This window comes from Eumetopias jubatus, unplaced genomic scaffold (assembly GCF_037043125.1).
Source record: "Eumetopias jubatus isolate StellerSeaLion01/CBP00866 unplaced genomic scaffold, mEumJub1_p1.0 scaffold_15, whole genome shotgun sequence".
Lineage (NCBI taxonomy): Eukaryota > Metazoa > Chordata > Mammalia > Carnivora > Otariidae > Eumetopias > Eumetopias jubatus.
This window is the reverse complement of record NW_028274821.1, coordinates 45,374,237-45,400,852: the sequence shown is the minus strand read 5'-3', so window position 1 is coordinate 45,400,852 and position 26,616 is coordinate 45,374,237. Positions and strand designations below refer to the sequence as shown.

General features: G+C 43.4%; 1 protein-coding gene across 3 annotated transcripts in view; it reads left to right on the top strand.

Moving 5' to 3' along the window:
• SLC24A2 (solute carrier family 24 member 2) overlaps positions 1-26,616 on the top strand; it is a 233,403-nt gene that overhangs the window by 194,691 nt on the left and 12,096 nt on the right. For 2 of the 3 annotated variants that reach the window (XM_028107330.1, XM_028107329.1), the window contains one exon: positions 18,685-18,816. In XM_028107330.1, coding sequence (XP_027963131.1) covers positions 18,685-18,816 — 132 coding nt within the window. Of the gene's footprint in view, positions 1-18,675; positions 18,817-26,616 lie in introns of all 3 variants that reach the window. The other variant, XM_088018877.1, reaches the window with a different exon arrangement.

Sequence of the window (26,616 nt, the reverse complement as noted above, 5' to 3'; positions counted from 1 at the left end):
GTACAGCTTTTTCCCCTTGTTCTTGATGTCCTAACACAGCTTCCCTTCTCGGAGGCCCACGCTCCCAGGCAGGGCAGACACCCGGGAGAATGGGTTCTCTTCGCGTCTGTTGCTCAGTACCAGCAAAGGCCCCCCACGTGTGTCACGCTCTTCGTGTACTGAATGAATTCACACATTCTCTGAGTCTCAGAGTGAGATCGGCGGCCTCATCCATTTCATCTCCCCAAGATCAAAATACAGATCCCTGGGCCATACTCCAGACCTGATGCAACAGAATCTTGGGTTAACATCTTCCAGATATCAACATTTAAACTCGCTTCCCGGTGATTCTCAGTAAATGATAAAGTTCGTTGGCTGTCACAGTCTAATCCTTTCGATGTGTCTTTAAGATTAAGGGTAAGTAACCAAGAAACTACAGCCATCACACCCTGGTTAACGCCCCTTGGCCTTCCCTCTCTCCACAATAGAAATTAATCAATACTCTGGCCCGTTCTGCCATCCAGTGGTGCAACCAATAGGCAGCTGTTCGATTTAATAGTTGTAATACTCAACTTTCCGCGTGCTCTATGCCACGGACTTGGTACTGGGCACTTTACATATATTGCCTTTAAATCTCACAGCTGAAGGCGTAGGTCTTTCCTTTCTCCATTTTAGAGTTGAGGAAGCTAAAGCGTGACAAGATGAAGTGCTTAATCAGGACTACCTAGCTGGTAGGTAGCAGAGCTGAGATTCAATCCCCGGTCCATCTAAATGCAGTGCCTGGACTATTTCCAGCACACAGCATTGCCTCTGGACCACAGCTGCTCACAAAAGGAAACAGAACCACCCAAAAGTAGGTGATGCTTGCCACATTTCTGGATCTCCTCCTCACTAAGTGTATCAGGATTTCTAAGGCATAGGGCCCCAACTCACATTTTCATCAGGCACACTCGGTCGATGTTTCTCAAACTCGAATGTGCTTACAAAGCTCCTGGGGGATCATGTTAAAATTCAGAATTGGATATGTCAGGTCTGGAGTGGGTCCCAGAGTCTGCAAAGTTAGCGAGCCCCCAGATGGTTCTGCCACGGCTGGTCCAAGGACCTCACTTTGAATAGCACTGCTGTAAAGTTTGTGACCTACTTCTCTAGAAAGAGTTTTCCCAATGAGCTGGAAAGTTACATGGTGCCCACAAACAGAAGCCAGACTACAACAAATCTATTCCAGCACCCTCTTCTCCTTTATGCCAGGATACACTCTGCAACGGAGCCTGCACTTCTTAGGGGGAAAAAAAACATGCTAATTGTTGCCCGTTGCCCTTATTCCCTGAAAGAATAGGCAAGAAAAGTCTCCTCACTTAAAGGAAATGGTAAAGATATTGAGCACCTTCTCATGTACCTGTTGGTCATTTGAATATCTTCTTTGGAAAAATACCTATTCGGGTCTTTTGCTCATTTTTTAATCAGGTTATTTTTTTATTTCGCTATTGCGTTGTAGGGGTTCCTTATATAGTTTGGATATTAACCCCTTATCAGATATATGGCTTGGCACACATTTTTTCTCATTCCATAGATTGCCTTTCATTTTGGGAAGGGTTTCCTTTGCTGTGCTTTTCATATATATATATATATATGTATACACACACACACACACACACACACACACACACACACACACACACACATACACACACCCCAAATGACCATGTTGTACACCTTAAATAGATATGATTTGTATTTGTCCATTACACATCAGTAAAGCTAGAAAAGAAATAACGAAAGGAAATGATAAAGAAAGGGAGCTCCTTCTGCCCTGTCTCCTCTGCCTTCTAGGCTCTTGCCCTTCTGCCCAGAGCTCTGTGGTCCCCTCGCATTAGCTCAAGTGTAAGCTGGCAGAGCCACTTATGTCCACATGGCTAAACAGCATGTGGCAACAGGAGGTGGGCCCCAAGGACATCTGGCTGCCCTTGGGGATGGCACGGTCACAGGTGTGCGGAGGGCAGCATCCTCATTGTGCCTCTCCATCTGGCTGGCAGAGGGACATCTGTGCCCCCCACAAGGGAGGACCTTGCTGCAGGGCAGTGAGAGAGCCCCACCTGGCCCCTCTCTGAGCAGAGTCGTGCCCCCCAGGTCTCACACAGGGAAACAGGACAGTTTTGTGCACCACCTCAAGGGCAAAGAGACCTCCGAGGAGTCGTGCGTGCTGGCCGCAGGACAGCCTGGTGGGGAATGGCGGATCCACCCGGAGCGAGTTACCTAATCTCGCTTCATACTCCCCGTTGACAAATTATAGATAATAACAGTGCCGGCCTCTTTGGGGTTATTAGGAGAGTTACATGAGAAAATGTATGGAAAGCACTTAGCACAGAGCTAAATGCTGCTATTTATATTATTCTGTGCCCACACTTACCGTATAAATCCCAGCCAAGGTGTTCCTTCCCTGAAGGAGCTTGTTTAAGTAAAATGAAAATGTAATATATATAGATAGAGATGCTATAGATGGACAAACACACATAAACAGAAAATACTTATTCATATACATATGTGTGTGTGTGTGTGTATGTATATATATATATATATATAAAATCTCTGGGGGTATTCAGGATATAATAAATAAACAAACACTTGTGGTAAGTAATTATAGCCCGGTGTGACCACGGAGCTCTGTGCAAAGTGCTCTGGGAGCCTGTCAGAGGAAGAAGTTGACACAAGAGAAAGTGTAAAAGCTTCAAGGAGGAGGTAACATTTGACTGGGTGTTGATGGGTGAGTAGGAGTTCATTGCTCAGAGAAGGAGATGACAAGTGCAAAGGTGTAAAACCTTAAGAGGGAAGTTCATGTTTAGTGATGGGTGAGAAGGCCAGTGGACCCGGAGACTGAGGCAGAAGGTGAGGAATGAAGAGAGATCCACTAGGAAAGGTAAATGGGGTTGAAACTCTTCAACTGTTCGATCAGAAAAATTTTAAGTGTTCATCTAATATGTGTCAGGCACTGGGCTGGGCCCTGGAGACACCCACATGTTCCAGCCAAGCAGAGAATCTGCAGATACAAACCAAGATAGAGATGACCACAAGGGCCAAGAAGCAAATTCAGCATGGTGGTGTGGCGAGGACTCGTGGAGGGCCCTTGTAGGTTGGGAGCTGCGGGGAGGCCTCACTAAGGAAGTGGCATTTGAACTGAGGCTGAACTCCAAGGTGGCAGCCAAGGAAACAGCACCCGCAGAGGCAGAAATGAGTTAGGCTTCTTCGAGGAGCAGAGAAGTCCGCGTGGCTGGTGGGTGGGGAGCAGAGGAAGGGAGGGTGCTGGCAATGAGGTGGGACAGGAGGGCCAAGCAGAGCTGGCTCACCTTGTAGACCATGATAAAGAAGTTGACTTCCTTCTAGGGTAGTAACAAGCCACTGGAGCTTCCCAGATATGATCTGCTCTTCTACAAAATCCCTAGGGCTGCACTGCCATGTGGAGAGTGAATTTGGGGCAGGAGGGTTGTATACCAATAGTGGGGCAAAGGGGTCACTGTAGGAGCTGAGGCTGAGAGCTAATGGTGGCATGGACCAGTGCAGTAGACCTGAAGGTATGGAAAAATACGTGGATCGTGAAGGGCATTGGAGGCTCCACCAAGCAGTCTGGACTTCACCCTGTCAGGAGTGGGGAGCCGCAGAGGGTTTAGAGGAAGCACTGTCAGTGTCAGATTTGGAAGAGAGGAGCATAGTGCTTTCAGGATGCTCAAGAAGGGCCCAGAGTGAGGGAAGACTAGATACAGGGCAGCAAGGGAAGAGCCTCTCGGTTCAAGGATCAGCAAACTATGATCCATGGCCAAATCTGGACTGCAGACTATTTTAATTCAACCCGTGAGACGAGAATGTTTTTACATTTTTAAAGGTTTAAAAAAAACACTAGCAGCATATGTGACAGAGACCATATGGGCCACAAAGCCTAAAATATTTACTATCTGGCCCTTTACAGGAAAAGTTTGCCCACCCCTAGACCATCTGCAGTCTTTAAAAAAGAGAGAGAGAGAGAGAGAGAGAAAAAGAATAAGGAAGCTCTTCATGTATTGATACAGAATGATCTTCAATATATGTTAAATGAAAAAGGCATACTGCCTAATCGTACCCAGTCTAGGATATTTGTACGAGGGGAGAAAACGGAGGGAAATGACATATATATTTGCTTGGGATGCTACTGAAAAAACTGGTCATGCTGACTACCTCCTGAACCAGGGTGTGGGTGATGGGGAACCAGGGCGGCAAAGAGTCCTTTCGGTACGCAGCTTTGTAGCTTTTAAATTTTGAACCAGGTACCTGTATTCCCTATTCCAAAAAATGCAACAACAATAAAAATAATGGGTGAAATTAAAACAGAATCAGTATGTTTTAGTGGTGTAAGATCAGAGACTCTGGAGACAGACCACATGAATCCAAGTCCCAGATCCACCACTTACCTGCTCTGTGACATCGGCCGCCTTACTTAACCTCTCTGTTCTCCATTTTCCTTCTCTGTGAAACGTGGATAATAATCCTATTTCATACCATTACCGTGAGACTAGAGTCTCTTAGAACAGTTCTTGGCACATAGAAAACACTGCCTGGGTGTTTGCTATTATGAGCAGTACTTAGTAAAACTTAAAAAATGGTTATCTATCAAGTAGCCCAGGTGACAAGGCCTTAGACCAAGTATTGGCTGTGACATGGACAGCCAACGGCTGGATCTGAGAGCCATGTCTGAGATGGCATTGAGCAGATCCGGACCTGGAGAGGGAACAGGAAATGAAGGTGTAGGTGATCCTGAGGTTGCCAGGCTGAGGACACTGGGTGATGAGGTACGTTAGGGCTAGGACTCCAGAATCAGAATAAAGATGTGAAATCAGAACACTCAGCCCCTTCCCCCCCTTCACCCCCCAAAGCACAGCTTCCCCAGAAATATTCAGTGCCTTTATGGTGTTAGTTTCATCTCTTTCCCAGTTGTATGTTTATCACACTACATGAAGAATGAGGTGTGCATCCTGACTTTATTAATGGAAATTATGAGGCCCATGCACCACACACGCACTACTGGTATTCTCTGGAGACTTGAGCCTGTCTCATGTAATTAACCTGCTCTTTCAAAATCCCTATTTACAAGGGAACTAATTTTACACTGACACCTCATCTCTGAGAGCTTTCTCCAGTATAGACTTGACACTGGCAATGAAGAACATTTTAAAATAGTCTCTTTCACAGAGGGAGCCCCTTTGCAGGAGGTTTTTTGCTTCATTTGTACGTTCTCTGGAGAACCAAGAAATAATCTGACTTGTAAACGGCTTGGTGCTAATTATCTCCTCCCAGTGACTGCTGACACAATGCAGTCATTTTAACTCAGAATGGATTCCAGCTGCCGCAGAGAAGTCGCCTCCAAATTTGCAGTGTTGGGACTTTATCCAGGTTCGGAAGACAATTGAAAGAAACAGTCCCACCCAGAACCCAGCATTTTCGTACACTTTCCTTCTGCCATTTAGACAACAACCAGGTAATGGCACTTGGGTGGATTGCTGCATGAAGATGCCCAACCTCAATGCATCATGGTGCTTGATGCAAGACATGGCAGAACACTTTAAATACACGTTCACGGTGACAGGGCAGAAGGGGCAATGCCTTGCAAACGTCTTAGATTCTGCAGTCTGAAAGTCTGACTTCTTTTTTATTGTGTCCTATGTGTCATGTATCGGGAGCTGGTGTTTTATATGTTGCAGCTTTTATTTCATTTTGCCTCTAAGATTTCGCTCTGTCCTTAGGGAAATCAGAATTGTCCTTGCTTTGGTGAAAAGTTACACAGGTGCACCAGTGGGCAAACAGATTTATATAAGAAAATCACATTCCTAGGAAAAAAAGATAAACAGACCAAGAATGTATAAAATGCATGCTTCTTTTCTTACTTGCTTTCTGTACACTTAAATATCACTTTAGTGTGGTAAGCCCTTCCTTTCTCCCTTTGAGAACTCAGTCCTGATTTATTTCCCCCCAGTCTAGCATTGGCCTTTACCTAAGCTCAGGAGAGTTTTTAAGGTCTGCTTTCATAAAGCCTCATAGTGCTGATAAAAATGTTTCAGTATTATGTGACTAAGAGTGAGTAGAGAAAGATGATGAAAGTGAGTTGATTTTAGATTTCTCAAAAAAAAAAGACAAAATGCACAGAAATATCTCCTTTCCATTAAATTTGGATCTCTGAGGGTGGTTAAAAAAAAAAAAAAAGCCAGCATCATTAACAAGGTAGCAGTTTATTACGGGTTGTTCTTGTTGTTCTTCAGTTTTGGAGCTCTTTCGGGAGACTTCATAATAAATTTTGGTCAAAAATGTTAGCACTGATAGGGATTTCCAAGATTATTGAAGCAGATGGTACCTAGAATCCCCATGATGTCTTCCTAAAATATTACCCTTAGTTAGCAAACGTTTATGTTCTCGGCAATAGTGAGGTTTAACAGAGGGTTGTGAACCTCGAACCTTCCTGTTATTCAAAGAGCAGTTATCTTTCCTCAGTGACTAAGGTGTAAGAGCCAGGGTTGCCATCTTGGAAAGTTTGAAAATAGCCAAAGATCTCATTTCCCTCTATTGATGGGATTATTCAACCTCTTGGAACAGGAGTGAAGCCTAACAAGAGGATTCTGGCCCCCAAGAAATGCAGGCTTTGGTGGAAAGTGGGATGTGTCTGTGTGCCTGACGCTGCCAAAGCACAGGGCAGGGCTGGGGGGAGATGCAAAGGCCCGATAGTGAAAGGAAAAGAATATCCAAAGATTCTCCATCTGACTGGACTTTTCAAGGCCCACGCCATGTTAGAACTATGATTGCCTCAGAAAAGAAACTCATTAGTATCAGAGAAAACCCAATACAATTTTTTTTTTAGAAAGTAGATATTATAGTGTCTTACCTAACAGACCCTACTGCAGGAGTTCATTCCATTTCTGAAAGAGAGAACATTTGTTCTTCAAACCTATACATATATTTTTCTAAGGAAAAGTTGAGATCCAGTTTGTATATCTGATGACCTGAACAATAATTACGAACTGCTTAAGATGCACCCAAAGGCCTTCAAATACATTTTAAAATGAAATTAAGATCAGACTCAAATTTCTGACTAAATTTGAAATCAACAAAGAATTATATATTCACTGAGAATCTTACTGTTAATAACACCATTTGTCATTGTGCTTTCTGAAAGAGTTTGAAGAATGTCTATTAATCATGCACATAAAGTACATTAAGGGCCGACTATTAATAAAAAGGAAAAAAAACTCTATTACCTCCCTGGAAAAAAAAAATACTGACATTAATATTACTCTTCCTATGAGTAAGTCTAATCCATTTAAAATGATGGGAATTATTTTTGAATTATTTTTTATGATTCTTCCGGTAGCTTTTATGTTGACAAATCTTTTATGATTTGTATCGGCAAGATTTACAAAACCCATGAAAACGATACAAAAAAAAAAAAATTTACAACAGCAACACAGAAAGCAATCCATCTTGTCCGTAGGTTGCACCTCAGAATTATTTGGGCAAAATGCATAGTGAAGAAAAGCAATTGCATTCCACCAGACTCTTCAAATGCCATTTTATATTGCAATAAAATGGTTTCTTGGCTTTCGGAGAAGTTAGGTCTAGACAGCTCCATCACTCACAGCAAGATCCTTTGAAAACTTTATTTCAATTCAAAGTCATGTAGAAGCAGATTACGCTTTTTTCAGGTTGCCATTGCTGAGTGAAACCTTATTTGTTTTTAATATGTTAAATTCTTGATGTTTGGGTTTTTTTTTTATTTTTCCATCTATATATAAAACAAACCATATGATGGTATTATAAGGGGAGTGAGTTATTTCTTACCACTAGGTGGGCAGAGATTTATCACTTTTTAAAAAATTTGTTTGCTACTTAAATGTTAGGTCTGTTGGTTCAGGATGTCCACACAGAAGGCAGTATAAATGTCTCAGATGGTGCATCCTTCCAAAAATAAGATGCTTTTGACTTGCCTCTTTTTGACATATCTCTTAGAAAAAAGTGATAGAAACATAGAAGATAAAAAACAGAGTGGAAAGAATGAGGTATATTGGTAAAAATATATATAAAAATGCAATGACATTGAGAAACTAAGAACAAAAGTAAAGGAATTTTTCAGACTCAAAGAATGAGTAAAAAAAAAAAGATGATTTCAAAATAAATTACAGCAAGTGAACACAATGATTTATTTCAAAGCCAAAAAAAAAAACTTGAAATTTTTAAAAGATAAATATTCATATTGTCAGTGTGTGTAAGTCTGCTTGGGCTACCATAAAATACCATAGACTGGATGGCTAAAACCACAGAAATTTGTTTTCTCACAGTTCTGAAGTCTCCAAGTTCAAGATCAAGGTTCTGGCCAATTCACTTCCTGACAAGGGCTCTCTTCCTGGCTTGCAGGTGGCTGCCTTCTCTCTATGTCCTCATATGGCCTTCCTTGTACACATAAGGCAGGGTGGGGGGCACCCTCTGATGTCTCCTTTTACAAGAACATTAATGCTGTCGGATCAGGGACCCACTCCTTTGACCTCATTTAACTTTAAGTACTTCCTTCAAGGTCCCATCTGCAAATACAGTCAAACTAAGCGTTAGGGCTTCAACATATGAATTTTGGAAGGACACAAACATTCTGTCCATTATTAACAGTCACTAAGTACTCATCTTAGAGTTGAGTAAATAACAATTTTTTCCAAATGCAACTCTCTGGTTTTCCATCATTTGGATCTAACAGTTTTTCTTTTTCCAGACTGTCCTGTTTTCCTTCCCTTTTCAGAGAGAAAAATCGAGCAAATGGCAAATGAGGTTTCCCTTAGCCACTAGAGCCCTTAGCTGACCCGTCCCAGAACTCTGAGTTTGCTTTCAAAATGAATCACAACACAACTTAACTTGGCAAATCCTGAACTATGGCTCTAGTGTCCCCCAAATTTATTTTTTCTTGTGCCACTTAGAGATTTTGAGTACAGATTTTTGGGTCTGTGAGACCAAAATGATCCGCAACCCAGTAGTGAATATTTTTATAGGTCAATCTTTTTCATATGCCAATTTCAAGCATGATGTTCTATTTCTGTGATAGATATAATGAAGGCCACCGGTATGTTGACCCCACTAATTGACCAATCAATTTAGGGAAAAATGGAGAAGAGAATCACTTACCATCCGTCCCTAAGCCAGCTGGTATTTGTGGGTGGGAGTTTATCATAAATTTTTAACACTATTTCTACTTCTATTTAATCCACCTAGTCTATGGCATTTTGTTACGTCAGCCCAAGCAGACTAATACACTAACCATATGGATATTTATCTTTTTAAATATCTCATTCTTTAAATTTTTTTATTTATTAATTATGGGGGGCAGGGGAGAGGCAGAGAGAGGGAGAGAAAGAATCTCAAGCAGACTCCCTGCTGAGCGCAGAGCCCGAGGTGGGACTCAGTCCCACGACCCTGAGATTGTGACCTGAGCCTAAATCTAGAGTAGGATGCTCAACCAACGGAGCCACCCAGGCACCCCTAAATATCTCATTTTTTAATAGATTTCCTTTGTAAAGCACTGGTGTGATTTGAGCTTACAAAATGGAGAGCGCTCTCTAGAATGTTGCTTGGGAGGCACCTTTTACTTGCCAAATAGTTGTTGATTTCGGAGACTTTCACTGTATTAAAATGTGACTGTGCATACCTTTGAGAGTTCCAACTCTGCTATTGTTTTGAGCTCTGCACAAAACACAGAATCAAGGTGTCACAATATTATGAGTCTTGCCATCTGCTTGGAAGCTTTGTTTCTGATAGAAAGTCTACTTACAGCCTACCTACTGAAATAAAATAGCATTTTCTCCATAGAGCTGTGGAATTTTCCCTTTCATCCTATTTATAAAGGACTTCTGTTTAGTCATCTTACCTAAAAGGAAAATAAATTAGATTGTCGATATCACTACAGTCAGTGAACACTCAGTAAATGTTGGATGAATGCATGGATGGAGGAACAAAATTACTAGTTTCTACTTTTATGCCAACTAATTGAGTTATAGAATTTTATTGCTGGAAGTATCTTAATTCACTTGTCAAACTTCTTTCTCCTAGATGTCTTTGAAGAAATTGTTTTCATAACCACTTAGTAAATGTTGGATATTATTATTACTATTATTTTTCATGAGTGTTCACTATACCATTTTGAATAACTTTCATGAATTATCTCAGTTAATTTTATAACAGCAATAATGTTGTAAAAGACTGTTCTGGAGCAGAAGTGGGTCTTCTTGATCTATTAATCCCTCTCCAACAATTCCTTCATTAGGTAAGTCACCTTCAAGATTCTTCTCTCTCTCAGAGCCTGGCACACTCACCTTTTCACTGGCTCCCAAGGAAATCTAATTGGAAAAGTAAAACATGCCATCTTTGTCAAGGAGAGTATTTTTAATGCTTCAATAATGAAAGAGGACAGAGGTTGGAGGAGAAGCAGATAGTCCCTGTTTAAAGCCAACATTGTTTTGTGGTCCATATTTTTCCCCTGAGGTTCTACTGGCCTTTGAACACTGAATGCTGGAGTCCGGAAATAACCCACCTCCTATTTCAGTTCTTGCTAAAGTTAGCCTCAGGAAAGTTTATTATTATAAAGGGCTTAATCCATCTTCTACGATGGCCCCTAGACATTCATTTTAGAAGTAGCTAGTGCAAGATTATCCACAGTGGTGGGAATCGGGGGCAGCATCAAGCAATGAAGTGCACAACAAATCTCAAGCCCTCATTTTGGCCATTGATGTGGCTTAGTTGTCACCTCCCCGACCCCCCACCCCACCACAAGAAGCCTGGGCAAGATTTCAGTACTTTTTCCTTGGACAGAGGTACTAAAAAACAAGTCTTTCTTTTTCACCTATGTTTGAAGTCCTGGCATCCATTGATATTAGCCTCACATTTCATTTTTAAATTTGCACCTGGCACCTTACCCACAGAGACAGAGGAGGGAAGAAGGCATCACAGTGTGCCCTCCTATCCACATACCCCCCAAATCTGCTCTTCATTTCCCCTTCAAAGCTGCCCTGGATATTATAACAAGAATGCCATAGCACGAATAGCTTAGAAACAACAGAAATGTATTTCCCACAGTGCTGGAGGCTGAGAAGTCCAAGATCAAGTGACAGGTGTTGGAATCCACTTCCTGGTTCATAAATGGCCATTTTGTTTACTGTGTCCTCACATGGCGGAAGGGACAAGCTAGCTCTCTGAAGTCTCTTTTATAAGAACACTCATCCCAGTCACAAGGGCTCTGCCACCATGACCTAATCACCTCTCAAAGGCCCCACCCCCGAACACCATCACACTGGGGAGTAGGACCTCAACATGAATTTCAGAGGGACACAAACACTCAGTCTGCAGCAGACTCAGAGAAAAGGAAAAGAATGCAACTAAGAACAGCAATGTGGGCCATCCAAAGCACCAGAAATCAGTTGTAGGCTCGATAAAATTAAGCACAATTATGTCGATTAAATGCTTAGTGTTGCTATAGCTAGTATAGGGTTTAATAGGTCAAGTTTATTGCAAATAAAGCTGGTGTAATTGGGCAAAATGCACATTTATATTTTTATTTAGCATACATTTTTTTTAGGAGTAAGGAAGGGAGGCAGTGTGAAATGGGGAAAGAGCCTTGAGCTGGGAGAGAAGTAGGAGGTAACTCAGGTCCGGCCTCACACCATGACCTTTCTTCAGCATACCACTTCATCCCAGGGCCACATTCACCAAAGTGGGGTGCTGGTCTCAATGGACCAGTGCCCTTCAACCCTGAAATTCTGGGGCTCCTTCTCTTGGAGCCTAAAGCTCCTATCCTAAATGATCTCAGAGGGCTTTGATTGCAGCTTGTCTCTTATGATCTATCAGTGTCCACACGATGAACCAAGTAACAGAATTTCTTGGTCAGAAAGGTGGTCCCACTGTAAAGAATTGCAGGGGCAAAGAAGTTCTGCCTCATGATGACACAGATTTTAAGGGCTGCTAGGGCCTAAAATGCAGTGAGGGGTACCAGGACCAGGTGCTTTACAGATCACATGTAGTATATGTTCTTTGGCCATGCCATCATTCCCATTGGTTTGCCTAAGACCTCACCACTAGTTAATCACAGAGGTAAGATTCATGGCAGAAGGGAAGAGGGTTAACGTGTATTGATCCCTAGGTCTCTACCAGGCACTGTACATCCTACAGTTGCCTCAGAGTTACCATCCCCAGTCTATAGATGAATGGCCCCCGCATAGTCTAGACATTACACATTATATTAGTGCCTTGTTGAAAACTTGGTTGGAGTGTGATATTTTTAATATTCCTTATGCACCCATCCAACCTCACTCCTTAGGCTCAGCAGATGTTTTTATGAATCTGTATTCCCACTCTCAGCCCCCCTAGGCCCTGTAGGTGATTCCTAGCACGCATCACATTCTTTTGGTGAGCTTTGCCCCATTTGGTCATTCATATGGGCATCTATGTGGCTGAACAACATGGAGATATAAACTTATTTTTTTTCCTACAGATACAAATGATAGAAACAGCAACAACAGCAGATATGTTAAGGATCATTCTCTTTAAGGAGAAATACAAACCACTTAAAATCTTAACCTTCACCCAATTTACCCATGGCCCAATGCTTTAGAGTAAATGAGTTCTGTTTTTCATGGCTATTTAAGTGCTGGTATGTTATTCTCTCCAGCATCATGCCACACTGAAGGGGCTCCCCAGGGAGAAGAAATAGCGCTCCCAAGAGCTGAAGTGTGTCGTCCTTTTGTAGGGGAAAGAGAAGTGAGAACTTCACTTCCAACTCGAATCAAACCCCAACCGAGCTCAAACCTAGGCAGATCCAGGTGATCCTCTGAGATTGCTCCTTGCAAACTGGAGATAAGACGTTATTAGCAATCGATGAAACTGAATTTGAAGATGGCCTATATTCAGATGCCTCCTGGGTTTTCATTATAATTCTCTGATAGAAGAGATTGCATTAAAATGGGCTCACCTTCACACTGAAATCTTGCACAATGCCCTTCACAGACAAGAATAAGCAATTGGATTGCTCCCAAGAAATATTTTTCTAGCTGGAGAAGCAACCTCTAGACTGCTGAATCCAGCTCAGACCCCTCCACTGGAAATCTGATGCCTCTTCTGGAGCAAACCATCCCTACCAGGCACAAGTAAAAACAGTATATAAGATGTACATGCAAAGAAGCTAGAAAGAGTCTCATGAGGGGCCCCTGGGTGGCTCAGTTGGTTAATTGCCTTTGGCTCAGGTCACGATCCCCGGGTCCTGGGATGGAGCCCCGCATCCGGCTCTCTGCTCAGCAGGATCTGCATCTCCTTCTCTTCTCTCCCTCTGTGATCTCTCTCACTCTCTCTCAAATAAATAAAACCTTTAAATAAATAAATAAATGGATAGATAAATAAATACATACATAAATAAATAAATAAAAAAGATTCTCGTGACAGTAGGCCACAAATGGACAGGCTGTGGCTATCCTCCCGTTCATGAGATAAATAAAAAATAAGGTGGTGACTCCAGAGACCTCCCAATAGATACCAACTGACCTCTGGAACTGTTCTCTTCTATCTGTAAGTGTTCTGATGGCCAGACCTCCAGGGTCCAACCTTCAGTCTTGATAAATGAATCCTAGAAGGTGATTGTCCAGTTGTCACTTAGGGTAACACTCTTTCTTTCTCTCTCCCTCACACACACACACACACACACACACACACACACATACACACACACACATACACACACCCACACACCCACACACACACACACCCACATACACCCCCCACACACACACACATATACACACACACACATACACACACACACATACACACCCACACACACACATACACACACACATACACACACACACACACAGAGTTATCCAAATAATTCCATTCAGCCCCTGATGAGTTACAGTTTTGAGTCTGCCCTACCTTGTTTTACAAAGATTCGAGGCTGCTTGTAAAAAGATGTCTGAGGAAAAAGGATAAAATGAAGACTTTTGAGAAAATTCAGCACAAGATGTAAAGGAAGAGGAAAAAGTGGGACCGGAGGAAGCGAGACAGACCCCAGAGCTGTGATTGTGGGTGGAGGTTACAAATTTGGCTCTGAATTTCCCAGGAAGGGGAAAAAATAGTATCATTTACCTGAGTCACAGTATTTCTAAGATTTTTCAAAGTTTCTGAAAAGAAGCATGACTTTTCCCAGTGCTGCGATGTGATTCCCCCTTGACTCCTCATAAAGAGGACATTGGATTAGTCCAGGTCAGGTTCCACTGGGAGCAACCAAAACCCAAAGTAACAGTGGCTTGAGTAAGACAGAATTTTCTATTTCTCTCAAGTCAGTTTAGGTAGCTCAGGACTAGAACAGCTCTTGATGGCGTGTCAGGAACGCAGATCCTTTTATAGTTTTTCTCCCAAATGTTCCCATTCCAGCCAGCAGGAAGGAGGAAGGAGAGATGAAGGACACACTTCCATCCTTTAAAGATACATCCCGAAGCTGCGGAGGATTTTTCTGGCTACCTCCCACCGGCCCAAACCTCATAGGGCCACGCCTCATTGCAAGAGAGGCTGAAAACAGAGTCTTTATTCTGGGCCTCGATGAAAGTGGGCTTTCTATCCACCATGCAGCTAGGCACTATATTAGTTTGCTAGGGCTGTTCTAACAATACCAGACTGAATGGCTTAAACAACAGAAATGATTCCTCACAGTTTGGAGGCTGGAAGGCCAAGATCAAGGTGCTAGCGGTGTTGTTTTCCACTGAGGCCTCTCTCCTTGACTTGCAGATGGCTGTCTTTTCATGGTGGCCTCACATAGCCTTTTCGTCTGTGCGTGCACACCGCTGGTGTATCTCTGTGTGTCCTAATCTCTTATGAGGACACCTTACAAGGACCCACCCCAATGGCTTCATTTTATCTGAAGGGCCCTCTCCCCAAATCCAGTCACATTCTGAGGTATTGGGGTCAGGGTTTTGGCAGAGGAATTAGGGGAGGGCACAGGCAGAATCAGAAGCTCTTGCCATCTGTTCTGCCAGCACCCCTGAGCCGGGTGCCCGACTCGGGGCTCGATCTCAGGACGCTGATACCAGGACCTGAGCCAAAGGCAGACGCTTCACTGACTGAGCCACCTAGGGGCCATTTGTTCTGTCTCCTGTTTTAAATCCAAGTTTCCTTGGAACCAAGAGTTAGAACCTAGTGCACTAGTTCATGCCAAAAGGCACTCAATGAATACCTGCACATGATGGTGGTCCCTGCCCAAGAAATCACAGCAGGAGCAGAGCCCGGAAGCCAGCACTCCTGATTCTCCAGCATCCCCTCTTCCCACCACACTGCCCTGATCCCTTTGTGCTCCGACAACCAGCACACATTCTCTGGGAACTTAAAGTCATGTGGTTTAGTCTCAGATTTCCCGTATCAGAAATTATAAAGCCTTGAGGCAGTGATTGCTGGCCCTGGTTTCACACAGTTCTAGGGCTTCTACAGAGACCCCAGCAGACATCAAACTATTTTAGACCCTTCTATCAAAAGTCATTTGAATTTTTTTCCAGATCATTTTTCATTGCTTTGTTTTCTGCGGACACGCCACAGAAGCTTTAGGAGGCGAGGAAGGATTGCTACAAGGTCAAAGCCAAGATGCCACAACTCTAGGAAAAATTGAAAAATCGGTGCAGTAACCTCAGTGGCCTCTCACCAGGGCTGAGGCCAGTGAACATGCTAGCAGCCCCAGCTTGGGCAAAGGCAAAACGGGCTCCAGACTTTGAATGGTATATTTTTTCCCACTTTTCTGACCAGCTTGCAAGCTGTCGCCCATTGAACCAGAGTGCTATTGCACTTGGCAAGAAGACAATGAAAATTTCCCCCCAAATATGCTGACAGCCTTGCTCCTAGGACAGCTTTCAAATCCACCCCAAGCTTCTGGGCTCCTGTACTCAGTGGCAGGACTCTTCCCCAAAGGGCTGTGTGGATTCTGCCTGAAGAGCACTGTTTGTATGGCCCGAGCCCAAGCTCTTCCCCTTGCCCACTTCTGCCCTAGCAACGCCACCTCAAACATCGCTTTTGGCAGCTGTACAATATAGCTAATTGTTTGCACTGGACAGTAGTATGTTTGGAGCTTATGCATCTAAACAGACAATTATTTTCTGCTATTTGCTAGTGGCACTGCCTGCCTGGTAACTTTGGCAGATGGAGAAAGGAGCTAATCCGTAGGTTATAAGCAGAAGGGTTATTGATGAAATGTCACCATCTGTTGGTGTCATTAAAATGATATGAGTCATAAAGAGTTGCTTTTGTTTTTTCTCAGAAAAAGGTTAGCTTAGGGTTTAGGGGGAAGTTGCTAGATTGCAGATGGCAGTGTGAGATGGGCCCGGGGCGGGGGCGGGGGGGGCAGTGTCAATCCTGGAAAGGGGAGGAGCCTCGATGAACTTGTCAGATCAGCTCAAGGAGTCTTCAGAGAAGTGCTGGAATCCTCTACCTGAATCAAACCACCCATCTGGTGTGAGATGAGGTACTTATTAGGAATGATGCAATGCTTCAACTATCCCCATGATTTCTCCCCATTTCTGAGGCATCGATGGGGGGGTGGCGGGGGAGTCATTCATTTGGGTTCAACAAGAAAGATCACGTCTGGGAGGGAGCAGTTAAAATGCACCTGTCTCCTAAATCCTCATTGGCCTCATTACAGAGAGATTATTCATGTGGGCCCTACAGCTGCTGTATCTCCTGGGAGGACGTGGTGTTGTCTCAGAAGAGAAGCCAGAGAAAGTACACCCAAGCTTGCATCAGGGAGGGGAGCCCTCAGGATGGAGAAAAGAAAGCAGTGGGTAGAACCACACGAATTGGGGAGCAAAGGAATCAGCTTTTGGTCTTGTTGAGTTTACTGACTCCCTCCCTGTCAATTTCATTGATTTCTCCTGTAACTTTTTTTTATTATTTATTTTCTTCTACTTACTTTGGATTTAATTGGCTCTCCTTTTTCTAGTTTCCTAAGGAGGAAACATAGATTGTTGTCTTTATCTTTCTTCTTTTCCAACATGGTGCGTAACAAAGAGATGGAGAGCGTGAGAAGTATATTTAACGAGGATCCAGATGACAAAAAAAAAAAAATACAACTGTGCCAACTTCCCAATTCTGCCTTTTTACCTAATCCTCTTAATTCCCTCATATTTGCTGCTTATAAACTCTTTTACCCACTGCCAAGGACATATGCCCAGAGAGATAGGACCTGTGATTACCAACTTTTTTCAGTATGGCTTAAGATTCCTTTTACACATATATTTACTTAATTTTCACTCTTGGAGAGAGAGTGTGGGTGATTATGTAAACCACTACAAATCCTTTCGGCAGTACTAGGGTTTAAATTATAAATAAACATAACACCGCAGTGCGTCGGGCCTCACACCCAGCCCTGCGTCTGGTGGAGTCCTTTCCTCCCATCCAGCTGGCCTGAGCCCACCCCCTGTGCCACCTCGTAGGGAGATGGTGTGCTGCAGGGGGTGGGGGTGTCAGGGCTGCTGCTGGAAATAGGGCACACTGCTGGAAGCAAGAGCCACAGGGGGCCAGGAGCTTCACGAAGCCTACAAGGGTTATTTATATGGTCTCAAAAGGAAGCATCCATGGAAAAGTTCCTGTAGATATTTTTAGATCTGATGCTTGATCCTCCTGCTGCACTTTCATTTCTAAACAAGCAGGGAAGGGAGTGATTGATGCTGTCTGCAGTGCTGTTTTGAAGGTTCGGAGGGCCCATCTTGACAGGCTAATGGTCAACCTGCCGGGCCTGGAGCTACCTTCTGTCCCTTCTAGCTCTGGGACCTCAGAAGCCACTGACTTCAGCAAGGGGCACATAAAACCCTGGCCGCTTGCTTCTAAGTCAGAAGCTCTCAAGTTCACCCCAGACTCTGAGGTCCTGTGCCGTTGATACCCTTTGGGCTCCGTGTCGTGCTCAACCCCCATACTCTGTTTCTCTGAGAATGGGACACATGTTTGCGTAATAAGCCTTCGGCTGGAATTAAAATGGCTTAGAATTTAACAAGATGATTGTGCATGGTTAAAAACTCACAACCACACAATAATCCATGAGCTTGACTATTCCAGTGCCTGGGAGGGAAGCTGAGTATTGTTACTGAATTGTTTCTATGGTTACTTGCCTTTGCCCACTCAAAGTCAATGTTGTAAATACATATAAATTTATTTTAAAAAAATAAAAAATAAGATATTTATTTTAATTTTTTCTAATTTTTAATTTTAAAAACACCTTTCCAAGGATTCCCATAATGAAGCCTGTAGCTTTGTGTTCAAGGTGAAGGGAAGAGGAGAAGGTGGGCATTGGGTCTTTTGCTCTGCGGAAATGGTTTCTCTTAAAAAGTCCATGGATCTTGGCTGTAGCCCACTCCAGCTGAATGATCCCCTCAAGGGAGAAGCTGAAGAGTGTTCGGGGAGAGAAGAGGAAGTTCCTCAGTCCTCCTGGGTGCGCGTGTCTTGTTTGTTCCCGGGACTCAGACTGTGACAGACGGGGTTCTCGGACAAACCTAAAAATCATGTGATGAAGCTGCTGGGATGACCCAAGAAAACCCTTGATGGTGACCCGAGCATCCCTCCCTGGCTTTGTGCTCTTGCTCTTGTACATTGTTGTCTTTTTTGTTTGTTTATTCTTTCATCTCTGTTTTTCTGCAACAGACCACAGAGACGGGTGAACATGAGGAGGACCAGCCTCTCAGCCTGGCCTGGCCTTCCAACCCCCGCAAGCAAGTCACGTTCCTAATTGTTTTCCCCATAGTGTTTCCTCTCTGGATTACCTTACCTGACGTCCGCAAACCGGTGAGTAGATCATTGTTTAGTCGACTCCTTGTGAAAAGCACGGTATATAACAGTGTGCATAGGCTGCCTCCTTTTGCCTTAAGAGGAAAGGGAGGGTGACGTATGAACATGCGTACACTTATATATGTCTCAGATCTCTCTGGAAAGGTGCACAATAATAGTGATGGTTCGAGTTATCCGATCTCTGTAACAAACCACCTCAAAACAGTGGTGCGGAAACAACAAACATGTTGATCTGCTTGTGGATCACGTAGATCAGGAATTCAAATAGGGCACACTGGGGATGGCGTGTCTCTGCTCCACAACATCTGAGGCTTCTGGTGGGAAGACTTTGGCTGTGGGATGGACTCGTCTGGAGGCTTCTTCGCTGATGTTCCTGGGACCTGGGCAGAGATGATTCAAAGGCTAGGCTCACCTGCGATGGTCTATGGGAGAGCCTAAATGTGGCTCCTCCATGCGACTCAGGTTCCCTCACAGCATGGTGGCCTCAAGAGAGTCAGATATCGTAGATAAGAAATCAGGGCTCCAAGAATGAGTATCCCAGCAGCACACAGCAGAAGCTGCATGGTCTTTGATGACCTAGAAGCCACAGAGAGTCACTTCCACCAGAGTCTAGTTGACTAGACTAGACTTGTTACTTCAAGCAACACTTTATTCATGACGCAAAGCAGTCATAAATTTGTCTTGATTAAGGGGGAGGAGACAAAAAATTTATCTAGAATATGTCAGCGTCATATAGGCTATGACACCCTTAATGGAAGGAGTGTCCAAGAATTGGCAACCATGTTTTCAAACCACCACAGTGATGGTCTCTGAGAAGAGGAACTGAAGGTTTGAAGCAGGAGGGGAACTCACATTTTATTTTACAGAGTATTTGTGTATGTGTACATTATTCATTCATTCAATTCAAAAAATAATTTAAAGAAATGCATTCTTGTAGTATAAATGCCTACCTGTCTGATCTTCTCCATCCTGTATTGTTATCATTACTATAATCAATATTCTCTTCTACCGTTAGTATGTACCAGGTGCATTGAACACAATACCATCTTATGAGCAGCAAAATACAACCTAAATAGAGATCAAAACAAAAGAACATCTCTCCTCCTGTTGAACTGGGTTTTTAGGCCAGTGCCCCAAAGGGTAAGGGAACGATGATAACAAGTAGCTGTACTTTTTATTAGGGCCCTACATACATATCTCATTCAACAAAGGTGTGTACCTACTATGCATCAGTATGTACTATGTACCATGTATTTCCAATAAGCTACATTGTAGAATCTCAAGAAACAGCTAGCATAGGAATGTGTGTGTGTACACACACACACACACACACACACACACACACACACACATATTTTATATAACTTATATATAATGTTATATATTATTGGCATAAGTAGGAAGAAACTTAGGCACAGAGAAGTTAATGAACTCCTGCCTGATCACTTCCTTGGGGACAGAATGGAGATTAAGACCCAGGTCTGTGTGACCACACAGCCTGGGCTCACCCCTCATATTTCATGATACCAGAAAGTAGAAGTCCAAGAACATCATTTCTGAAAGCATTTGCAATAGGACACCGTGGCAACATACAGCAAAATTTAGCCAAAGTCCTAAGAGCCCCGTGGTGATCCCACTTTCCATACTTGAAGAAGACAGAAGAGAAATCCTGTGTGACTGGCCTGGCCTATAGGCAATCCAGCCTGGTGGAGAGCCATGTCTCGTCACCTACAAGCCAGAAAAGGACCCCCTCATGTAAGGACTCCCAACATGAGAGGTTTCCCAGTAAAGGGGGGCATGTAACAGATGTGGCTTACTTCAAGCAACACTTTATTCACGATGCAATTGTAGAATATCTGCTCCGTGTAAAGGCCTGGCTTCCTGGAAACCTCCAGCCAGAATGTGTTACGTTCCTTCACGGCTCACATCACAGTGACGTTTCTGAGATGTGCGTGCTCACGTGTGCTGTCGCACACACACTCTCTCTTTTTCTCTCTCTCTCCTTCCATTGTTCTGCTATTCAGACCAGTGCTTTTGCTCTGCCCCAGGGAGGAAAATCAGAGGACAGACATGCCTTCCTAAATCCATGCGGCCGGCCTAGTGCAGCGTGGCCCCGAGTAGAAGGGGCTGATGGACGGCTGAGAGGGTGTCAGCCCACAGCCACTGGAACAGGCAGGAAAGTGTGCAGGAGTGGAGGGAAGAGGCCAGCGATCAAGGCCTGGGTGCTCAGGTTGGGCGGGACTCCCGGGGCAAGGCCTGGCAGAGTGCCGATCATCTCTGTGATCTGAGCTCAGAGGACAAGGACACTTAAGGGAGATCAAAGCTCTGAACCAGCGACTCTTGGACAATACACAGGACTCCACCATGGCAATAATTCCCCAGATCACGACAGCTGTGCTGGTTGACTCTACAGCCCCCAGAGATACAGAGCAAGAAGACACAGCTGTACGTGATGCTCTCCTCTGTAATACCACGGACTGGGCGTTCACTGTGCACGAGCCTTGAGAGCCGGCCTCTGGGCCAGGGTAGCCAATGAGGCTTTTGCCCTTTGCGCTGCCAAGAGCCATCCCTGGGACGGACTGGATTTTTTTTTTCCTCTCTTTTTCTACATACACTGTGTGCTCTCCCAAGCAAAAAATGCGACTCTCAGAGCGTTTGGTTGTTTTAAAATTTCCTCAGCGAAATATTTATTGAGTACCTCTTAGGTGCCAAGCATCAAGCTTGTGGCCAATGGGTGAAGACACAGAACTCCCAATTCCTATCTTTAAGGAGCTCTAAACTTAGTAGAAGAAACAAGGCATATCACTATAGAGCAAGACTACACAGCTGTGTCCGTGACAGCAGCTCCATTCGAACAGGAGCCTCCTGACTCCATAAGCATTCTCATTCTACCATGCTGACGACAGTGGGTTTTCCCCCACATAACGCAGGAGCTGCGCAGCCTTGAGAAAGTCACTTCTCGTCATTGGACCTCACTTTTCCTCCTCTGTGAAACACGGGGAGAGAAGAGCTCCCGATTCCCTGCGGGCCGTGACATCCTGTGATTAAGGAAAGCATAAAGACATAACCCCCACTACCGCACTGCAAATTTAAGGGGACCATACATCCCCATTTGCCCGGGATAGTCCCAATTTAATCCCAAAGCATGCTGGTTTGGCAGATGGATTATATGGCCATCCTTTGCATGTACACAATGCCAAATGAAAGAAACCATGCCGGTTGATACAAAAGACAACAAATGGGTTCTTGATTGTGCTTAGCACAGAAGAGTTTCAGTAGGTTTGATCTTGTATCAGTGATCATTTGCTGTGTAACACACCAGCCCAAAATTTTGTGACTTAAAAAAGGAAGCGATCTTTTAGTCCAGAATTCTCTGAATGGACAGTTTGTCCTGGGCTCAGCTGGACAGTTCTGCTCACTGATCTGGCTGAGGGCTGAGGGCTTGTTGGCATAGGAGTATGTCAGTGGGAAAAGCTAATCTCTGCCCCGCACGGTCCCTGACGCTTGAGTAGGCTAGCCAGAGCTGAGGCATGTGATGGCCAAGTTCCAAGGGCAGCAAGAATGAAAGCTGCAAAGCCTCTTGAGATCTAGTTTGGATTCTGCATGCTGTCACTTCTACCATATTCTGTCGGTCCAAGAAAGTCATAAGGCCAGCCCAGATTCAAAGGACGGGGAAACAGACCTTGACTCTTGTTAAGAAAGATTGGAAGTCGCTGCGGCCATTTTGGCAGTCTACCACGGCCTTCATGCACTGCCACCAGGGCGTTCTGAAAAAATATCAAGGGAGAAGAAGAAGAGAGGAGAAAATTATTAATTAATAAGCATTTGCTCCTCCGGAGTACCTGACACTCTGTTTCCCCAGTGGTTTTTGAATCACCCGTGGAGATGAACGTTCCGAACCTTGACAGTAATTACGAGGAAAACATGATTTTTTAGTATCCATCCAGTTTCAGAGTAAACAGTACTCCCACTTGTTTTTATTTCCACTTCATTTATATGCAAATTATATGACAGTGTTTGTTGGATTATACACACTTCCAGCTCAGATTAATTCACTTTTATCGTTTTCTTCAAATAATGGCGTTGGTTTCAAAGCAAAAGAACTAAAATATAAAGCTTAACAAGGAACATGTCTTTGATAAACATTGAAAATCATAAAGGAAATAAAGACCCCCAAAAGTTATATTCTCTCCTGACTGAGGATGGGTGCTCTTACAAAACAGGAATGCATCTAAATGCATCACAGCGTGACCATCTAAACTAGGAAGATACCTAAGAAGTCAGCTCTCTTTTTGCAGTTTATACCAGTCATTGGTTTGTTCACCAAGTATTTATTGTGTCTGCTGTGGACTGCGCACAGTTCTAGCAAGAAAGAAGTGATTGAGACCCAGAGAGGTTTAGTGACTTGTCCAAGCACACCCAGCAAGTGAGAGGCAAAGCCAAGAACCTCAGCCTGGTCTCTGCAGCCACTTGCACCTCTCTGAACTTCAGTTTCCTTGTCTCTTAAAAACCAAAACGAGGAGAACATCATCTAGTAAGAACCATCACTATTATCTGAGCTCTTACTATGTGCCAGGCACTTTGGTAGACACTTTATAGACCTGAAATCCTCAGAACAACCAGATATTGTTAACCACACCCCCCCATTTTACAGATGAAAAAGCTAAGGCTTAGGGGATGAAATGATATGTCTTAAGTCACATTACTGGTAATCTGTGAGCAGGGATTTCAATACTGGTCATATTCATCCAGAGAACACACTTTTCATCTTTAATAGGATTGTTTGGGGGACTGTTGTTAGATGTGTATGCTCCTCAAACCTTACACAGAATAGATGCTCAGTGAATATTTGTCAAATTTAGATCAGTAAGGATATGGCCAATTTGTGCAACCAGCTAACGTCCAGAAACATTTTTCAAGCCAAGAAAGTATCACGCTGATGTACTAAAAGCTTCTAATGAGAACATTAGCTGTCAATTATACACGCAAACCATTACATTGGGAACAAAATGGCCGGCACATGGACACAATTTGTTTTTTGCTAATTAGTAGGAGGTTCATCCCAGCAGATGTTAGGATGAGCCACCTTTACTAACCAAAAATTGACATGTCAGACCTTGGCTTCAAGGGCTATTTTCTTCCTTCCAGTGAGACTGGTAACTAAATAATTGCACAAGTGCGACTGGGCAGTGACATCTGGAATGAGACCATAGAGTCCAAATAAGGGGAGTCGTTCAGAAAAAATGAAAGAGGAAGGAATTACCTGGGTTGTGAGATTGGAAAGGATAAGGTAGTTGGACAGTTGGGAAACATTGAACTAAACTGCCAATGCGTAAAGGGTTGATGCTTCCCAATCAGGAACAGTATGACAGGTTGGGTGAGGCAGATGGCTGTTCAGCCAGAATACTAGCCCCTATCTCCCTGATGCTCCTTGTGTATCTTCTGACATTCAGAGCACAGGCTAGTATTACAATGATCATCATCATTATGTCCATAGGTGGGCATATTTTGAGCATTATTGGCCCTTTTTTTCTCTAAGAACAAATCAGTATAACCTAAATATCAGGAATACATGCTGGATAGTCAGACAGATGTAGGTTTGAATTTCAGGTCTAGTTCAAGATTTGGGTATAGAGTAGGTACCCAGCCTTTACCTACCCCTAGTTTATGATGAAGACCTGGAAACTCACAAAAGAAAAACTATCTTTAATTCCTTTTCACTGAGCCCCTAATAGAACACTAGATACACATAGATGTCCATTAATTACTAGTTGACCTCTTGATCAAGAATCACAAGCATCATTGAAAGAGGTTTTCATTAGCATGTTGATGTGAATTTAGTTCCTTTACATCCTTAGTCTGCTTCCTTAGTTTCTACCTTCTGACTAGGAATGTTCCATGGTTCAGGGATGATGTTCTTCAGATGAGAAATATGTTCAAATAATTTTATTCTGACTTGTCACATTACATCAATGTACAGATGTGCGAAGGCATAATAAATAAAATATTAATTATATATTTAATAAATGACCTAAGCTGTAAAATGAGCAATCTATGAAATGAGGACTCTCCCAAGATCTCCAGTACATACACCATACCATAAAGTATGGAGATGGTACTCCATTCCCTCACAGGATGCTCAGAATTACATCCTGGTGGCTGCCCCAATCTCATGTGGGGCCCCACATCACAAGAAAGGCCTTTTCCTTCCCTGCTACAGAGCCTGGCTATCGGAGATGAAACGCTCATCCCACTTAGGATCCTGAAACAGTGACTTGTGACCAGAGGAAAAGAATGGGGACTCCAGTCAGCTAAATGCCATGTCTGGGGAAACTTGCCTTCTTAGTGCTGGCAATTCCAAGACTTGGGGAATCTGGTCTCCAGAATCCAGCTGAATCCTTAGCTTTAAAGGAATTCGCCCTCCGAAGTGAATGTCTCAACATCCACTTTGAAAAATTGATTACTTTTTTTTTTCCATAACTCACTAAAGTGCTCAGGCCCCCATGAGGAGCCTGAGTCTTTAGCCAAAATATTTTCTTCCTTTTCCCTGTGGCCTGATGTCTCCCCCAATTTAATCAAGCCCACGGGTCTTGTAGATAACTGCAGCTAACAAATAGCCCAAAAAAAGGCAGCACTCGTTAAGTGAAAGAAATGGTTATTGTGAAATAGAACGGTATGAGTGATAATAAAAGCATATATTGAAAACTCAAAATTAGTAAAGAGAACATACGCCTGGTTTGGCGTGATAGAGACTATGTTTGTTATTATTATAGATATTCAAAAGATTACTAGGTACAAGTTTATCTTTTCCTCTTAATGAAGCTCTCAAAAGCCATGACAGAAAGCATTCTGTGTGACTGCCCAAGGTCAGCTCTTTAGACAATTGAGATAGCTTTCATCCAAGTCAACTCCAGGATTCACTTCTCTGGACAAAATTGGATGGCATTATCAAAGCAAAAAATGAGATTTTTTTCTCATAGTGGAAAGCTTTGAAATAAAAAGTGTTTGGCAGTAATAGGTGAAAGGCTGAGGGCATTCTGCTATCTGAGCATGTTTTAAAGGGCCCCAATTTTGCAAAAAAAAAAAAAAAAAAGCTATCAACAAAACACCGCTGCAGTCCCGTGCAAGCCTGATCTCCCTATCAGGTAAGAAACACTGCATTTGGAGTGTCTGATTTTGGCTAATGTTTGAAAGAAACTAAATGTGTTCACACTGAACGCTGAGCAACGTATAGAATTGGTGAATCATTACATTGTATCGTATACCTGAAACCAATATAACACTGTGTGTTCATTATAATTGAATTTTAAAAAATAAAGTGCTCACACTGTAAGCCTGAGATTGCACGAAGGCCAGTGCTCAAAGCAGAAATGGACATAATACAGTTGGGGTGGAGAACAGGAGAGAAAACCATCCCAAGATCATCTACTCTGCCACCTCTGTGGAGAGCAGTGTGCTGGGCCTCTGTCTGCTCTTAACTCTACACCAGTGGTTCAAACGTCCTGGAAGGCGGCTGTCCTCAGGAATCTATAGAAACTATGGTGATGGCTTCTTCTACTATGTGGCTTTTCCCAGTAATTTGTGGGGCAGTAAGATGAACTTATTTTGGAACCTATTGATCCTTCTTGTTAAAAGCAATTAATCATCTAGGTTTTCTGGCCAATGGACTGCTAGGATACATGGGGTGAAGCAATAGAAACTGATTCTGATGAACCTGAGCAGAAGGGAACAGGAGATGGAGGAAGGCTATGGGGTGATCAAGAGATTGAGGGCAAGACTGAGAGACAAGGCCATGGG